Source organism: Erythrolamprus reginae, chromosome 1 (assembly GCF_031021105.1).
Source record: "Erythrolamprus reginae isolate rEryReg1 chromosome 1, rEryReg1.hap1, whole genome shotgun sequence".
Classification (NCBI taxonomy): domain Eukaryota; kingdom Metazoa; phylum Chordata; class Lepidosauria; order Squamata; family Dipsadidae; genus Erythrolamprus; species Erythrolamprus reginae.
Window position 1 is genome coordinate 196899836 of NC_091950.1, and position 14278 is coordinate 196914113.

General features: G+C 39.5%; 1 protein-coding gene across 3 annotated transcripts in view; it reads right to left on the reverse strand.

Annotated features, from left to right (window-relative positions):
- Positions 1–735: 735 nt before the first annotated feature.
- The window catches only part of PDE1A (phosphodiesterase 1A), a 221883-nt gene continuing 208340 nt past the window's right edge, over positions 736–14278 (reverse strand). For all 3 annotated transcript variants that reach the window (XM_070731884.1, XM_070731882.1, XM_070731883.1), the window contains 4 exons: positions 9644–9767; positions 8371–8555; positions 5612–5723; positions 736–3780 (listed from right to left, as the gene is read on the reverse strand). In XM_070731884.1, the coding sequence (XP_070587985.1) occupies positions 5656–5723; positions 8371–8555; positions 9644–9767 (377 nt within the window). In that variant the 3' untranslated portion in view covers positions 736–3780; positions 5612–5655. The remainder of the gene's footprint in view (positions 3781–5611; positions 5724–8370; positions 8556–9643; positions 9768–14278) is intronic.

Here is a 14278-nt window from a genome sequence, read left to right on the forward strand (position 1 = left end):
ATAAATAAATCTGGAGGGAAAAGATGAAAACTTGCTGGTTCCTTCCAATGTTTATGCACTGTAAAATTACTCACATGTAAATGTGTTTCTTAACAATAAGAATCCTCCCGCTGCTATATGGAGAATTCCAGACTCTTTCAGGAGAATGTATTAAGAATCTCCCTTTAGATCTTCAGCTGCAGGGCTGAAGGAAAATATGGTTAGCCCTCATTTAGTGACCAAACATTGTCACCGAGTCTATTGCCAAGCGAAACCATGACTGATCTTACTTCAGCTTTCTTTTCTTTACAGATCTATGAAGTTTGTCAATGCAAGGACCTGCCACAAAGTTACTTGTTCATTCACTGTTATAACTACGAATGGACAGTGTTTGAGGCAGTTGCTAATTGAGGATTACCTGTATTAGGGAGGATTCAGTACCTACTGCCTAACCCAGGGGTAGGCAAAGTTGGCTCTTCTATGACATGTGGACTCCAACTCCCAGAATTCCTTAGTTAGCGTGATTGGCCCAGGAATTCTGGGAGTTGAAGTCCACAAGTCATAGAAGAGCCAACTTTGCCTACTGCTGGCCTAACCCATCACACATTCAAAAGAATTGAAGGAAGGGTGGAGACGTAAGACGCCACAGAAATCAATGGGAGGAGATCAGTATTGCTAAGCATAGCTATAGGGAATGACCAAATAGTTTTTATAAAATTAACTCAAATTTTCCACACAATCAATATTTTACAAATATTGCTTTCCAATATAATTTATTTAGACATCTTATCATAGGCAACTACAGCAGAAAAAGCCTCCCATACATTCCATGAGGATTGCCACACTAAAAATTAATTATTTTAAAATACCGAAATTTTCATTCATGTTTATATTACATAGTATGCCAGAAATCTCAAGATAAATATATACAAAATTAAAGTTGGAAAGTATATCCCATGTCTATTCAGCTACTGTATACTCTGAGGAGTGCAAGGTGAAAAGATTAGGCCACCACTTTAATTTCCCACAATGCTCTCAAAATTTAAACATGGCAGACCTGCGGCTATCCATGTGTACAAGTTTACTTATCATAGAACTCATCCTAGATGGCTTTGGAAAGGACAATGTACACTAACTAGAAGTATACAGAAAAGACTAGATCGGACAAGACATATGCTGCATAAATCATTACAAAACCAAACAAGTAATCCATAATATGGTCCCAATTCAATATTAACATTCAGAGAAATTTAAAAGACCTGTGGAGGAAAAGAACCTTCTTTCACTGAAGCCCATCACAGTGTTCAAAAAGCAACCTAAAGCTAAAACAAAGTGAAAAGATCATGGAAAAAATGGGTACCCCCTCCCCCACTCCCCATTTTTGGTCCCAAACACATGTCAATTTTCACAGTATTCTGTTTTCTCTGACAAGCAAATGAAATGAAAGAGAATGACTTCGAATTAGGATTCTCAGACTTTGCTTGTTTGAACTGTTTGTCCAAATTGAAATTATGACCTTTTCAACGTAAGGCAACATGGGGTGGGGAGGGAAACCCCAAAGAAACTACGCAAAAGCAGATCTTAATGGTAATGAGTCCACAGCATTTGCTTTTCCTCTTCAAAAATAAAAATTATGAGTTTATGCTTGGTAACTGCTGTCGTTTTTCATTGGTAGCATAAAACTAAATACAATTTTCGCGGTACAAATAAAGGCCACAAAATTTATGTCCCTACAGGATTGGCCTCCTTGTTCTGAGAGTGATAGGAGATCAAATGTTTCTTATTGTCAAAGAGCCTCTCCCAAGTGGTGCCATGGCAAATGCTTTTAAAGATACTTACAATACATCTACCGGAGGCAGACAATAGTATTTATATGGAATTACAGCTGAAACTGCATCGTATTTGAGAGAACATCATTGCCTTTTTTCCTGTTGAAGACTCATGTCTGGCAAAGCTTTAGTTTGAACTGCCTTCCATTTGGTGGAAGAGATGACCATAAGCATGCAAGTGGACCAAAAAAGAGAAAGAGAGACACTAATCTTATATAATTAAGGCATTATATGAGGGCTTCCAAAATAAAACTGGAGATCTCTTTGCTGTTGCTGGACAGTCCCATGCAAGGAAAAGATCTCAAGAAAACCCCTTTCCCCCCAGAAGTAGTGGACATCTCCATTTTGCACACGGGGCTCCAGGTCGAAGAGTCTATAAGTATTTTCCTGAGAAATCCCTAGGATTAACGAAATAATATATTCCTGCGGATATAGACATCTCTTGAAGCTTCTCAATGAAAACCCTTCACGAGAATGATTATTTTTAATCATGGGAAAATAATTCAGTGAGAGCATGAAGACACGGTGAATTCTCCAAATTCCTAGTGCCACTTGATTGTAGCAGCATATAGGTATGTACTCAGGACTACGTATACAAACATAGGCACAGTCACATACAGGGCAAAAAGAGAGAGAAAGCACTTCAGCAAAAGTGTAAGTTCCATCATAGAACATTTCAGACAGTTTTGTTGTTCCAAAGGTCGTTCCACTGTGGTATATTGCACACAAAGTCAATGCTAAATACATGCTCTTGCCTTTTTGACAGAAAGAATTGCCACAATTTTTTTTAAAAAAATATTATTTTCCACTCACCCAGGCTCTCCTTCAAATCAACTAGTTGGTATCTAATAGGCATAGCCCATATATAGCTTTGGCAACTCTTTTAACATGGGTATCGTAATGGGATGGATGCCCTTGCTTTCTAGCCTCCTGGAAAGTATGGAGAGCAACTAGCTCCAAAGTGAGAAAACCAAAATGAACAGGCAGAGCATTTGCCAATTCTTGGTCCCTCAGTGGGAAGGAGAGAAAGGCTCCAGCTGACCTCTATGTACAGGGTGAAAACAACTTTGTGTGCATTTAAGAATTCCATACAGTATTCCCTTGGCATATTTACCAAGATGGCCCACAATGTGAATGCTTTAAAAAGAAACGAAAGTGTTGATTTACCTAGTCTAGTGAGCTTTAGAACTTTAGCTGGCAGCAATTTTGCGAGCGCCTAGATTGAGGTCTCTCAAACAACCCTGAAGTCTCAAGATTGTATTTTTCTCTGGCACCAGAGTTTGCATCATAGACCCCCCCTATCATGCTTAGCTGCTAAGTCATGGCTTCTTCCAAGAGTCTGAGACCCAGGGACTAGCATTTGATCTTTTTATACGATTTGGCGTAGCCGTATTTTACTAGTTTTAAATAGATATTTTTATACCCTTCAGAAATATGGCTGGTTATGTAAAAGACGTTTACCTCATTAGATACTTATAAAACCATCACTACTTATTCAAGGGGCTTTCTACAACTCTACAAATTACTTTTTTAGTGCAGCTTTTCTGAACCCTCTACCCCATATTTCTATAAAAGCAGTAATCTGTACATCTGGATAAGTCATGAATCAACAAGACAGCAGAGAAGCAACTTGCAGCTGTCTACACTAATTACACCTTGAGATCCAGTCCATGGTCCTCTAAATCATCTCCAAGTGAGGCAATCTGCTCAGAGGAAGCTTCCACAAAGTTTCTGCTAATCAGGCACTTCCTTCAGCAGTCATTCAATATGGCTGTGTGTCTAACAAATATTTTGGCTGAAGATGTATTCCAGCTATGTTAAGGGATAATAGAAGAACTGAAGAAGAAATCAAAGAAGTTCTTGATAGCTGCAATCAACGCCTTGAATTATCAGCTCATTCCTTTGTGGCGATACATAGAAAAGATAGCAGCCTTGGGTAGAATGAAAACACTTTCTTGCTGTTCAGTTCGTCCTGCAGTAGTATTAGAGAGGAGAAATTTCAGAGATTTGTTCTTGCATGAAACTTTAGGCATTTAACTAGAGACAAGCAATCAGTAAATTTAGGCTACACCGTTCACTCCATACCAACAAAAAGAAAACTGTTTTGTAAACTGAGAATGTTATACATAAGAGGTACAACAAAGGTATAATGGCAGAATTGCAAACAGGAGCAAGACTGAAGGTTTGGCCTCACAGTTCATGTTATCTTTGTGCCACTTCATAATGGTCTTTTGAGAAAAGCAGGATGGTTTTTTAAAAAATTCTGGCATGAAGCCAAAATGAAGCAAAACATATCATAACTCAGCATGATGTGTCAACTTGATCTAAAGTCTGCTGGAAAGAGAACAGCAGGGAATGGGAAGATATTGGGGGTGAGGTGGGTGGGATTCTCCTGAGAAGATGGCTTGTTGGGATCCTGGGTAAGAGCCCTCCAGGCATCATCTGCCTGTCTCCTCGAATGGAATACCTTTAAGTTTGGTTGGGCTTGGAACTGATGTTGGCTCAAATACTGGGGGGGTTTGCACCTGGCATAGGAAAAAAATCAGGGACTCCAAAGGGGATACATTAGCAGAAGGCTTGTCTCAAAACCTACAAGCATAAAAACAATACCTTTTCCAGTTTACAGGAGGAGTCTGGTAGCATCTTTTCCAACTAACACATTTTATTGGAAGCAGGGGTGGGCTGCTGGGGGTTTGCAGTGAAGGGCTACCAAAAGTTTTATTACCGCACTGTGGGTGTGGCTTATGCAGGATGCCCTGCATTTTCTTTCAGCATCTTTCAGTGCAAATTGGGTGCTCTGGGGTGGAGCTCCACTATTTTTCTACCTCACTGCGTTCCCCTGTGTCCGGGCAGTAGCCCACCCCTGGGTGTGGGAGAACCTCTAGCTAAGATTCTGTGCACTCAACCGTCTTCTCCCAGGAGTTCCCATAGGTAAGTTCAGGGCATGCATGGGGTCTTGGGGAGGGCAAATAACAACCCTACCAGAGGTTCCTGGAAGGCCAGAAACAGGCCCGTTTTCAGCCTCCCCAAACTTCCGGCAAGTCTATTTTTCAAATGTCTGGTAGGCCCATTTTTCAAAGCCTGGGGAGGCCATTTTCACCCTCCTGGAGGCTCAAGAAAAGACTCCGGAAACCAAGAAGGGCAAAACTGCCCCCTCTGCCATTGTGCAAGAGGCCACGCCCACCCAGAAGAGAACCCTTTGCTAAAATGTTTGAAGCCCACCCCTGATTGGAAGGCATCAGCTTTTATGAGTTCATTACGTTTGTTAAATTTAGAGAAACAAAGTAAGATACTTTTGGTGGAAAAGTTTCTGCCAAACTATTTCTTTAAAGCCACAGCTTAAAGTGTAAAAATGGTGAATATAAATATGTACTATAAGATGCTAGGGCCTGCATGATGATGATGATGAGAAATATGGACTCTAGCTTCACTTTTTCCTTGTGTGCATACTGTAAATGCACCACAATAAGATTTTCAATATATTAGTAAGCATTTATTCTTGTAACAAAGTAAAGCTTTCCTTTCAGAAGCATAGAGAAGGAAAGAAGGTAATCATAATCTGTCGTCAGGCATGGGGGAATTGAAATTTTCCCTTCCCTCTAGGCTTATAGAATTTATACATGGTATGCTTGTATGTATGAGTGGTTATTTAAATTGGGGTTTTTTAGATTATTTTTAATATTAGATTTGTTTATATTGTCTTTTTATATTGTTGTTAGCCGCCCCGAGTCTTCGGAGAGGGGCGGCATACAAATCTAATAAATACAAATACAAATATTTAGAGAAGAATTAGGATAACTTACCTCTTAATCTGAAAATGAGCTGAAACAATGAAAGTACTGTTGACCTAACTGTACAGTTCTGGCTCTTTCAGTGGCTCTTCATAATTCTCACTGAGATTACCTGAATTCTCACCTGAAATTCAAAAACAGAAACTGCTATAAATGGCTCTACATGCTATTCATCTTTAATTTGGTGGAGTGTGAACTGTGTGGTTAGAGCAGAGGAGCACAATCTGAGGCCTTGAGTGTAAAGTTTGGAAATTGTATGAGATACAAGTAGAAATATATATCTCTTGAAAAGTATGGAAATTGTATGAGATAAAAATTCAACAGACCTTTATTTAAAGAATCAAGACTCCCTGCCCAATTCATAGCAAAGCTGTGAGGAAGAGAATTAGAAAGTTTCTGCCTGTATATGGACAGTATATATGTACAGTGGTACCTCTACTAAAGAACTTAATTTGTTCTGTGACCAGGTAAGTAGAAAAGTTTGTAAGTAGAAGCAATTTTTCCCATAGGAATCAATGTAAAAGCAAATAATGCGTGCAAACCCATTAGGAAAGAAATAAAAGCTCGGAATTTGGGTGGGAGGAGGAGGAGGAGGAAGAAGAGAAGGAGGACAGTCGCCGCCAAAGGAAGAAGGTGAAGTGAGGGGAATAAAAAAAATCCAAAACTTTAAGACTTAAAAAAAAGAGGGACTCTGAGGTGGCGAGAAGGAGCACGCGCCTCCCACACATGCGGAGCGAGGCTGTCTCCCATACACTGTGCCAGAGAGAGAAACCCAGGCGGGTGACCAAAACGCAGTGACTGCTGCTGCTGCAACCTGATTCCTCTTCCTTCCCATGCTGAAGGGCTCCTCTCTCCTCTTGATTGCTCGCTTTGTAGACAGTGCCTTTCCTTCACTGTGGTGACTTCTTGGTTTAGCTGAAACTGAGTTGATCTGGCTGGGGCAAAGCGCCCCCCTTTGCCTTTCTGTGCCCGGATGCTCCAGGAGGCAACCCCGCGCTGGGTGTATGGAGGCAGAGTGAGGGAGTCACCAGAGTGAAGTGGTTTATTCTCTCTCCAAGTGCCCAGAGAAAGGAAAATGGAATCCGGGCTGCCCAGAATGAAGGGAGCATTTCTTTTCTCTGGGCGCCGGCAGTGGTTTATTCCCTCTCCAAGTGCCCAGAGAAAGGAAAATGCTTTGTTTGCTCTGAACTGCTAAAGCCTCTTTAAGTGCCACCAAAAGGCAGCCCAGAAAAGCCAGAGATGGCCAGGATTAAAGAGGGAATGGCAGGGAACTGGCCAGGCTTTTGTGCTGCTCTCAAATTTCCGGAGAAATTTTTCCGGGCTCGGATTCTTAAGTAGAAAATGGTTCTTAAGAAGAGGCAAAAAATCTTTTAACACCTGTTTCTTATGTAGAAAAGTTCTTAAGTAGAGGCGTTCCTAGGTAGAGGTACCACTGGGGATTAGAAACTTATATGATCCCTTACATATCATTGCAGGCAATCACAATATTTGCATAGGGTATTTAAATCACTAATGACTGATCCTGTTGCCTACTCTGTACTCATCCAGCAAAGGAGAATATTACCAACTGATTTGATAATCTTCCACTGTCAAGTTGCTCTTGCTATTAAGAAGAGTTTCCTAACTTTTAATCAGAATCTGCTTCCCAGTTTATTATATGTCATGCACTCTAGGATGTCAGATATTGTATTGTATCTTCTTTTGGCAGATTCCCTTTAAATAATTGAGGAATGCTATCATCTTTCTCCTTAGTTGTCTTCCCAACCCCAAGTAATTTTGCCCAATCCATCTCAGTCTCTTCATGTAAAATTAGTTTCTGGTTCTCTCTTTTTTTCTGACCTTCTTTCCATCCTTTAGTTTCTTTAAATCCCCTAATAGAACCAAGTGGAGCTGGAGCAATACAGTATAGAGAACTACCGTGTTTTCCCGAAAATAAGACCTTGTGTTTGTTTGTTTTTAATCCTGAAACAAGCACTTGGCTTTATTGCCATGTACTCAAAAGCCTGATTGGGCTTATTATCAGGGGATGTCTTATTTGGGGGAAGCAGGGTATTAATTTTCTATGATTTGAAAATTACATTTTTATTTATGTGGCTTAAATTGCATTTGGGTTTTTTGGCAACCCAAAAGCAGGTTCAGCTGATTTAAATTCAGCTTTTTATTCCTATCTCAAAATCCTTTTCACACGTAACATGCCAACTTGCATTGGCATCCTTCAGTCTTGAAAGACCATGGCCTGGGTAGGTTAGTATGGAGGATAGACTGCCTTTGCCATTCCATTGGAATATTTCAAAGACATGGAGATGGGGGAATCTGCTGCTTGGGTAACAGTCTGTCCACCTGCCAACTGTTGGCATGATAACTGTGCATGTGATCAATTTTTCCAAATGAACAACATACATTTGGGTCTATATTCTCATTTCTCTAACCTATATTCCAGTTCCAATTTAATCTATTCCTGATATGCAAGATACAAGATGTAGATATATACCATCTAGTGGCAACTGAAGCCATTTGAGGTATCAGACAAATAGCAATTTGACTACAGTTCTGCAAAAACAAAGAGGAAAAAGAGAAAGGGGAAAAAGAGTGCTCCTATTTCACTCTGCATATGATGAACAATTGCTGTATTGAAGCTATTTTTTTTCTTCATTCATTTGACCATTAGCACATCTAGCCTTGTTATTCAGTATGTCCAAGATGGCATAACAAGCAAAAATGAAAGGTAAAATTAGATGACAATATTGGTGAACTGGCAAGGGAAAACATACCGCTTTCTGCTAAATCTTTCCACCTGTCTTTGTTTTCCTGTATGGTCTGGAATAGGTTGTCCTTAAAGCTTCTTAAATCCACCATTGCCAAAGCATTTTCTGAGCAGGTCCCACCAACACATGCAGCATTTTTTATAGTAATCTTTTTGTGTGCATCACTGCTGGTACCTTCTGTACTATTTTCACTACAAAGATGGGAAAAAGTTAGATTAGAATTAAGACGCCTTTACTGCCTGGAAATACAAAAGCAGAACAATTTTTGTATATTCTAAAATGTTGCATATCTCCAGAATGCAGAATTCAACTAAACTGGGATCAATTCATTCATTCTTGTGATGTGATCCTAGGCACGTTCTATAGCAACCAACTTTTTCCAATTTCATTGTAAATCGTATTTTATTCCAATTTCCTTTTAAATTGTATTTTATCGAATTTTAGTAATAATTTGTGTCTGGAACTCTGCACTTAGATATGGCCCAAGAGCTAATCAATAAAGAAAAGTAAAGTACATTCTAACATGTTTCCCTGTATAGGTGGACATTCTGTGAATTGTAACTAATGTTTCCAGAGGACTACAAATGGAAAAGGCTAGTTTAGAAACAATTCTCAGTGATTTAAATGATACTTATTTCCAGGAAAGAATACATAGCACTGAAGCTTAAAAAAACTGAATTAGAGGAACTAAAGCACCTGCTAATTCCTGTGTAGTCCTTTCTCCCTTCTTTAAAATGGAGCAGAAGTATTCATTTTAAAGTTATTTCAGGATATCAAATCAAAACATTCACCTTTGACTTCAGATGATAACAGATAAAGTATCTGAAGTAAATGTTTCAGGGGTCCCCAAACTAGGCAACCTTAAGACTTATGGACTTCAACTCCCAGAAATCTCCAGCCAGCTTTGCTGACTGTAAAATTCTGGGTGTTGAAGTCCACAAGTCTTAAAGTTGCAAAGTTTTAAGACCTCTGATTTTTAATATTTTAATAAGAGAGGAAATAATCCACACAGTAAAAAGATTTTTATGCAATTTGCTCAGAATTAGAAAAACCAGATTATATGGAAAGTCCCAATCCCTCCTTTAATACTTTCTACTTAATAATTTATAGGTAAACATTCTACTCTACAATGAGCAAAATCAGAATAAACAACACATCCTGTCTTTCTGCCTTTCATGCATTCCATTTCTGACTGGAGTAGAAACAATTGCACATATTGCCACTAGATGGCAGTACTATATCAGGATCATTGCAGTTTCTGAAAATTAAAACCTCAAACCTTGGTGGTGTTAAAAATGTAGGGCTTTCGGACTTGGATGCTTCCTCTATAAGAGGAAAAACTATTTTCTCCATGGAATCAGTAAGAAGAGAAAATGTTGGTTTCACTATGAAGTCAATGAAACCTGTAGAACAACAGAAAGGGTGGGGTGAGGAGAGACAATGGTTAGAGTTTTATTCAGTCAGTCAGAACTTTTTCAGTCAGAATGAAAATCTTGACATTGGCGATGTTAGCATTGGGGAAACTAAACAAGGATCCAGAACAGGATCCATTCAGTGATGGGCTGCTGCCCCCTTGGGGGGAGGGGTGCAGTTGGGGTAGTAAGCTATTTATTGAATACTTAATTCCTTCTCTAGAGCCTTAGTATGATCCTTAATTACTTTTTAAATAGGAAATAATTAAATAGTAGGTTTTTACACATACATGCTTTAATCATTTTAATCATTATCTAGAACTGAAATTTTGTAGCAATTAAAGAAAATTGAGCTACTTGCCTAATCTGTTATCATACTGAACCTTGTGGATTCAGTACAAAACCTTGTTACTGTGCTTCACAACAAATAATGCTGTCTATCATTTGTCCTTTTTGTGGCTATTCAAATAATGTGAAATCAACTGAAAAAGAGTCCAAGCACTTATTTGAAAACCTATCTTGGTTGGTAAGCTACTCCCACCCAGTCACATGACCTTTAAGCCAACCCCTGGTCACATTATTATCAAGCCACTCCCACCTGGTCACATGGCCAACAAGCCACTCCTATCCAGTCACATGGCCATCAAGCTATACCCACACAATAAGCCACACAGTGTGGTAGTGAAATTTTTTGCAGGCCTTCAATGGATTCAATTGAGGAGAGGAGAATACAGAAAGCACATCTATGGGAATCTCCAAGAGCACCATTTAGTAGGAAATATCTACAACATTGTACAAATGGAAGGGCACGGAGATCCAATTAAAGTTTTGTGCAAGGAAAAAAGGGATGGGGGGGGGGCAACCTCACTGATTTCTCCTGACATTTTACAGATGTCTCCTCCCACCAATATTCTTTCAGAAATCATTTGTAGGGAATGGAGGACCCAGGAAATAAAAAATAGCAAAAAACAAAACAAAACTAAACTAACAAACAAAACCCCCACTCCCTTCCCTTCCAAATTCTGCCAATAGCCAGAACTTCACTAGACATTACTCTGGATTCAATCAACGTTCTTTGAAAATTGTACCTTTTTACCTGGTCTTGGCATATTCGGGTTTCTTCCCGTGTAGGATTTGGAAATTTCTGGCAACGTTTCGACGAGGTCCCACTTGTCATCTTCAGGCTGGTGCTTCTATCCTTGTCCTCGCCCTAGAACAAGGACAGAAGCACCAGCCTGAAGATGATGAATGTGACCTCGTCGAAACGTTGCCAGAAATTTCCAAATCCTACACGGGAAGAAACCTGAATATGCCAAGACTGTCATACCTGTACCCGTGAAAATCTACGAAAACATCGACGTTTCGGTGAAATCACATTCACCATCATCAGGCTGAAGTTCCAAGCTTCGTGCTGTTGTTTAGCTGGAATTTTAAAATTAAGGGAGACTAGGATGGTCCCATTTCGGCCTTGTTCTGGCCTCATCAGCTAGCCACACCCTTTCCTTTACTGGGATTCGATCTGGTGAACTCTGCCTTGTAAAGCAGAGAACTAGCAGTTAGAGCTATCAGATCAGAACCCTTCCAGCTCTGTACCAGGGAGGGGGTATATGTTTTTTTATGTCGGATCACCCTGGTATATTTTAAGGAACGTCACAGCTCCTTTTTTGCCTCTAGGCCCAACCCAGGACCACTACAAGGCAGTTAATATATTTTATAGCTGACAACTATATTCTGTATGTGTTAAAATAAAATATATATAAATAAAATATGTGACGGTCTTGGTATATATAGTCTCCCTTAATTTTAAAATTCCAGCTAAAAAAAAAAACATTTGACATATATATATATACATACATACATACATACATACATACATACATACAGATTGTTCTGAGTTCGGGTTTTGCCCCGTGTAATATGGATGAAGATATAATTAGAAAGATATTGGATGGTGCTGAAATGGAAGTAAAGCAGAAAGAGGAAACTATTATATTGTATGGAACAAATTTTATGAATGGTTGGGCGAGAGAAAGAATAAATAAGCCATGATGTGTAACTGTTAATTATAGCATTAAATAAGATAAAATTTTATTGCTTAAATCAACTATATACAGAAGTAGTTAGACTATTGTATACAATCAAAAGCCAAGCAAACAAATAGAAATGTAAATATAGTATATCTAATTATAGATAATATGTGCTTTGATGCTATCCGAGGAAAGCTTACTGTATATAGGGGGATGGAATACCCCTAACTATGTGTGTTGTTATAATAACTTTTGTGTTGTTATTGTTATATGTTGTATTTTTATGTCTGTTTAATAAAAAGCTTTTATTAAAAAAAATTCAACCATTTTGTTTTCCCCAAAGGTACTTTTTCAGGGGGCAGCTGGACTTTTTTTTTCCCTTTGAAGACTTTTCGCTTCTCATCCAAGAAGCTTCTTCAGCTCTGACAGGATGGTAGGGAATGGAAGGATTTATATTCCTTGCAGACAGCCGGTCATTAAGAGAGTAGTTGAGGCCACTTGGAGGTTTATGTGTGTGCTCAGGGTCCTGCTGCCTTGGCTTCAGAATGTTTTTTTGCCCTGTGTCCCTTTACTGTTGAAGAGAAGCGCAGGCTTTTGGGGAGGAATCTGTGTTGCCTGCATCAGCTGTCCCGAGTCTGCGGAGAGGGGCGGCATACAAATATTAATAATAATAATAATAATAATAATAATAATAATAATAATAATAATCTCAAACTGAAATGGTTCCTGTAATCTACAACAGGAAGGAAAACATCCTAGAGCCAAGGTGACCCTGAGAACATAGACCAACCTCCAGGTGGCCTCAAGGACTCTCTAAAAGAATAAAAAAGACCGGCTGTCTGCAAGGCATATAAATTATTGCATTCCCTGCCATCCAGTCAGAGTTGAAGAAGCTTCTTGGATTAGAAGCGAAAAGTCTTGAAAGAAAAAAGGAAAGAAAGTCCAGCTGCCTCCTGAAAAAGTACCTTTGGGACAAGCAAAATGGTACAATCTTTTTTTAAAGTTTTAAACAGACATAAAATACAACACCTTCAAAGAAAAACAAGAAAGTCCAGATGCCTCCTGGAAAAAAACCCACACCTTTGGAACAACCATGACCTGGAAAAACTGAGAATCTCTGCAGACGATCATTTTGTTTGTTTCATCTGGTGTGCTCTCTTAAGTGGGATTAGTTGTGTTTTGTTCATTGTGCACAGAAGAAGGCAGGTGTGGGAGAAAATGTGTAAGCCAATAGAACAAGTTCAGCAGATGTGAATCTAAGATGGCATCCAATATAGGAGATAGCCTTGTCATATGATATAGTTATTTTATTCTGAAAGTAATGTGCTGTAGATCCGGGCTGTAATTTTTTTTAATGTTGACTCACATCATAAAAAACTGAAGAAGAACTCAACCTTTTATATATTTACAGATTTTTCATTTTCTTAATCAAGTAATTATTCTGCAAGGTTTCTCTCTGGCAAAAAAAAAAAGCACAATGAAGAAAAGAACAGAGTTGGCCACTAACGTTTATTTCATTGTTACGTTTGTCCCTCAACTCAGCTAGTTTTTATGTGGCATCCCCTTCTGCACGCTTCATCTGAAATGAACACCACTGAATGCCATCTCTCAGATAACTCTGCTTTATGTTAACCAGCAGCTTGTTTGTTTGCTTGCTTGTTTGCAAGGAGTCCTCAATTTACAACTATGAGCCCCTCAGGGAGCACTCACCTCAAGTGGCCACATTCTGGACTAGCTATAGCTCCCAAATGCTTTTTCAAAAAACAGCCCTACAATAAACTGCATTACAATAGTCCTCAATCAAGCAGTGATGAAGGCATGAGTGACAGTGAGTAATGCCTGCCATTTCAGGAATAGATAGAACTGAGCGAATACCCTCTTAGTCACATCTGTCAGCTGTTCAAGCAGGAGTTGTAAATCTAAGAAGATCTCCAAACTGCAAATGCAACCCTGTTTAAAGTAATGATAGTATCTCGGCTTCCGGTTTGGTGGAGATCGCGGCGGGACGTGTCTGGCAGGGCTCTGCCAGGCGAATCCTTTCTACCCCCTCCGAAGGTCGCATTTGCGATCGGATCGGGCCCGGATGGCCCGATCCATGAACAGGGGGCTCTCCTCTGCCCGAGGACCCATCGCCAGGACTCCGGAGGCAGCGGTTCGCCCCGCAGCTTCGGAGACGGGAGAACCGCTCCTCCTCGACTAGGAGGACCGGCCAGCGCTTTCTCCCCTCACTCAGCGGGAAGAACAGAATCAAAGAAGCGAAAGTATAAATGTCTACATCTACATTGAAAAAGAATATAGCAGAGAAAGGACCTAAGGTAAAAATCCCCATTGTGTTTCGTGTTTAAAGCCAGAAGATCGTAAAAGTTCCAAGTAAAAGTTTTTTTTTCTCTAGGGCGAAAGTGAAAGTTTTTTTTTGTTTAAACCCATCCGCAAATAACAGCCGGATCTAATTCTTTTTTTCACTTTTACTTTTCC